At 33.3% G+C, this 4,306-nt stretch overlaps 1 protein-coding gene across 2 annotated transcripts in view; it reads right to left on the bottom strand.

The window, feature by feature from the left end:
• Positions 1–446: 446 nt before the first annotated feature.
• Positions 447–4,306, bottom strand: part of LOC107756049 (transcriptional repressor protein YY1-like) — a 13,085-nt gene continuing 9,225 nt past the window's right edge. For both annotated transcript variants that reach the window (XM_016573026.1, XM_016573027.1), the window contains 2 exons: positions 2,831–2,989; positions 447–1,167 (listed from right to left, as the gene is read on the bottom strand). In XM_016573026.1, the coding sequence (XP_016428512.1) occupies positions 985–1,167; positions 2,831–2,989 (342 nt within the window). In that variant the 3' untranslated portion in view covers positions 447–984. The remainder of the gene's footprint in view (positions 1,168–2,830; positions 2,990–4,306) is intronic.

Here is a 4,306-nt window from a genome sequence, read left to right as displayed (position 1 = left end):
TATTTTCTAAGAAAATACAATTTACATTTTTCTACTTTAAAATGTCACATTTAATTCAATGCGTTTCTTTGTAATTATTTGTGAAATTTACAAGCAATTTCTGACTGAAAATTGTTACCAAAAAATAAAAATCCTACACCAAAATTTTCTATGAAAAAAAAGTATGATAAAAGTGTAAAAATTCATTAATTTTTTTAATTAAAATAAAGCTAGAATAAAATAAATGGTCAACTAACTAAAACACGTTTAAGTTGAATTACTAAAATCAAAATTAAATGTATAGAAATATTTGATAAAATAACAAAATTACTAAAAGCAAAATTAAAAACTGAAATATAAAGGTTATAAATACTAATAAACACCATAATAGTATTTAAATAACACAGAAGTCTGTCAAATGTTTTGACAGTATAATATTTCATTCAATGTCAGTATGATTCCAGGAAGGCAAAGTAAGTCAGATTTTTCCCTCTTTAATTGTAGTTTGCTGAAATACAGGCGAGGTGTAAATATTAACAAAGGATAGTTCATGGTTTAGACCTTTACGATACATTCTAACAAAGAAAAAAGGACAGTTAACACTGCGGTTGAAAAGTGTGATACGAGAGAGGACTACAGCAGAGCCGCTCCGCAGCGTCCAGCAGATTATTAATGTTCCGTCACAACCGTACAAAACAACAGAGGAGAACCAAACAAGCGCACAGGAACTAACATCATCACCCGACCGTGAAACGCTCAGCCATTACTCATGATCACAGGTCGCGTTACCAAGCTTACCCCCAAAATAAGTGTACAATATGCACACTTGGAGAAATAGAAAATTAAAAGCTATATATCTATGAAGACCGGAGAGACCGAAGTAAAAGTGGAAAAGAATGAAGCGACAGTCCTGACGTTCTGGTTTGTTGTCTTTGTGTAAAAAGCATCATCCGTGGATGAAGCCTCCTTGGAGTCCGTGTAAGATGCTCGAGCACACGCCGCAGTTCATTGGTTGGTTTTGGCTTTGGCGTGTGTCAGAATGTGTGATTTGAGGTTGGTGGACTGAGCGAACTTTTTATTGCAGCCGTCGAAGGGGCAAACGTAGGGCCGGTCCCCGGTGTGAATCCGGACGTGCGTCCGAAGGTTAAAGTCCAGAGAGAAGCGCTTCCCGCAGCCCTCGAACGTGCACTAGACGGAGAGAACGACAGGACGGTTAGAGACGCCCTCCACAAAATAACATTACACAACATCTGATCCACCACAAGCTCAAAGATCTTCACTACAACATGCCAAATAAACCTTTGGTTCAACTTGGGAAATTTTTTTTTTATAATTTTTGTAAAAAATTGTTAAAAAAAATGTAAAAAAACATTTTCCAGAACGTTTGCTCGATTCTCGATTTTTTATGATTTTTAACTAGTTAACTTGAAAATGTAACTACAACATTATAATAATATTAATAATATTTCTATTCAAAAACCCTAATTCCTCGATTTCTAAAAATTGAATTTTATGATTTGCCACAATTTTGAGTTAATCGATAAAAAGAATCGTCCAGCCCTAACCATAGTACAGTAGAATGCACTCCTCAAAGTAATAGTAATAATAATATTATTACAAATTGCCTTTAAAAAAAAAAAAAAAAAAAAAAAAAAAAAAAAGATTATCACACTCGTTTTTTCTGTATTTTAATTTTAACAGTAAATCTCTGTGGTGCAGGAAAAAAAGAAAAGAAAAAGGAATTGTTACATTTATTTGATTATATTTTAATAGTTGAATTAAATGGCCCTTGTCTTACGTCTTGAATAACACTGTCATTGATAATAAATTTGCATTAAATCATAAAACCAGAAAAAATAAAAACAATTTCTGAACAAGTAAAACATTTCATACTGCCATATTATTGCAAAAATATTATTAAAATTTTTGAGTTGTTAAAGTTTTACGAAGATGATTAGACTATTAGGCTTTTGATTATTATAATTTAATTAAACCATTAAAATGCAACAAAAAAATACTTGGGAAACAATTCAATTAAAAATTAAATTTTTGTTGAACTTAATAAATTGTATATGTTTTGTGATTTCAATTAATTAGACATGATTTTTGATTACTACAATTTAATTTAACCATTAAAACAGAAAAAATAAAATGGAAATTTTCCCCAAATTTGAGAACAAATCTAATGTCTTTCATAGGGCCCCATGTATGAGCAGTCAGCTGTCCGAGGAACATTTCTAGATGGTCCAGCAGTACACTGTAAAAAATGACCATGATTTTAACGGTAAAAGACTGTAAAAATGCTACAGTAAAAACTATATACGGTGAAAACCTGTATTGGACATTACATGTAATTTTACTGTAGTTTGGAAGTGAAAGAAAACGTATAATTTACAGTGAATAACCGTAAATTGACATTCCCAGAATTCCCTGCATTACATTTCACATTTTTTGTTGAAATAACTATGTTTATTCTTAGTTTTTTCTCATCAGTTGTGTACATTAGGGTTGCGTGTTACACCTAATGTTGTTAAATGAATGTTTATTGCATTATTTCAGTTTCATGTGTGTTACCGTGATGGTGTTTAGTGTCTGTGTGGTTATCAGTGTATTACAAAGGTACAAAACAGATTTCAGTGCTTTAATAGGTTGGTATATTAACATTATATCAGTTGATGAAATCACGGTATTTAACTGTAAATTTAAATTAAATATGTAAAACCTAAAATGCTGCTACCGTATATTTTTTTACAGTAAAATTCTGGCAACCACAGCTGCCGGCTTTTTACTGTACATTTTACAGGATTTTTTTACAGTGTAGTCTAGACATGGAGGCCATAATAACCCGTACCTGGAAGGGTTTCTCTCCGGTGTGAACCAGCTGATGGCGCTTGAGTTTGGAGCTCTCCACGAAGGCTTTCCCGCACTCGGCGCACACGTGGACCCGCGGGCCGTGAGTGTGCAGGTGCTTCCTCATGGCTGAATTATCCCTGAACATTTTACTGCAGCCCTGTCAGAAACACAGGAGAGACGCAGGTTTAGAAAGCCATGTAAAATTAATGCAAGTTCAACTTTTGAAAAACATGTCTAAAGACGTTATGGCGGTTTTTCCCCCATCCCACTGCATCTCATGTTTTTAAATGAAGAAAGTACTCCATGTGATTGGTTTTCAGTCCTTTGTATTAAACTATACATACATACATGATGCTGTTTTGTTTCTAATTATTGAAGCAACTTAATTATATATGGGTTATAAACATCATTTTAAACATTATGCACTTTTATCACAGATAGTAGTGTTATTTTATTGCTTTAATAAACGTGCATTAGTAATATTTTGCTCGATGCGCCCTCAGGAGAGAAGCCAAAAGCTTTTTTCCCCCTAACTGAAATTATGCCTTTTAACCCTTAAAGACCTATAACATTTTTGGGGTACCTGACACGCCTGCACTTTTCTTTGTTTTTTATGACCTATTCTAGCAGTCAGCATCAAGTGTCATATATCTACTCCACATTTCACATCACTGAATATTATCATTTATTTAACTGTGTGGCCAGGATGGCCATTTTGTTGTCATTTTGTGTGTATTTTTGCTCCTTAAATGCAACAAGCTGCGCTTTAGAGCCCTGCATTTCAGCCCGAGCCCAACGGCCCCAACTTATTTATGGCTTCGGGACAATTTTCACGTCATAGCTCAGACACGGGCCAAGCATCAGGCTTGCTTCCTCCTTATTTTTATATTTTAGATATCCATCATAAAGTCCCAGTTTTCCTTTTGTTTTCTCTAAGAATGAATGAATTTCCAGAATTTTAAGAAAAACGCAAGCAACAGTTGGGTGTTTTTTACTGTGTACTCAAACAGAAACTCCCGAAGTTTGGATTTTTTTTCTTTAGAAAGTTGTATCTGGGTGTTTTACACTTCCAAATAAAATTGTCTACATATAACATTCCCCAAGCAAGTTATAGCCATTAATTACAATATTGTTATAGGCGCTTTTCAGTGAAAAACTGGTCTATTTAGTTTACTAACAATATAGATGTGTCATAAACATTTAGGGAGTAAAGAAAATTGAATCAGTGTTATATAATAACAAAACACAGTAAAAAGGTGACTTTTTTCAGAGAAATATATTTTCAATCTGAGTATGAACAACAACAAACACAAACCGTTGTTTTCTCTAAGAATGAATGAATTTCCAGAATTTTAAGAAAAACGCAAGCAACAGTTGGGTGTTTTTTACTGTGTACTCAAACAGAAACTCCCGAAGTTTGGATTTTTTTTCTTTAGAAAGTTGTATCTGGGTGTTTTACACTTCCAAATAAAAT

The sequence above is a fragment of the Sinocyclocheilus rhinocerous genome, unplaced genomic scaffold (assembly GCF_001515625.1).
Source record: "Sinocyclocheilus rhinocerous isolate Xijiao unplaced genomic scaffold, SAMN03320098_v1.1 scaffold1074, whole genome shotgun sequence".
In the NCBI taxonomy this organism is placed as follows: Eukaryota; Metazoa; Chordata; class Actinopteri; order Cypriniformes; family Cyprinidae; genus Sinocyclocheilus; species Sinocyclocheilus rhinocerous.
The sequence above is the reverse complement of the archived record's forward strand: the minus strand, read 5'-3'. Positions and strand labels throughout refer to the sequence as shown.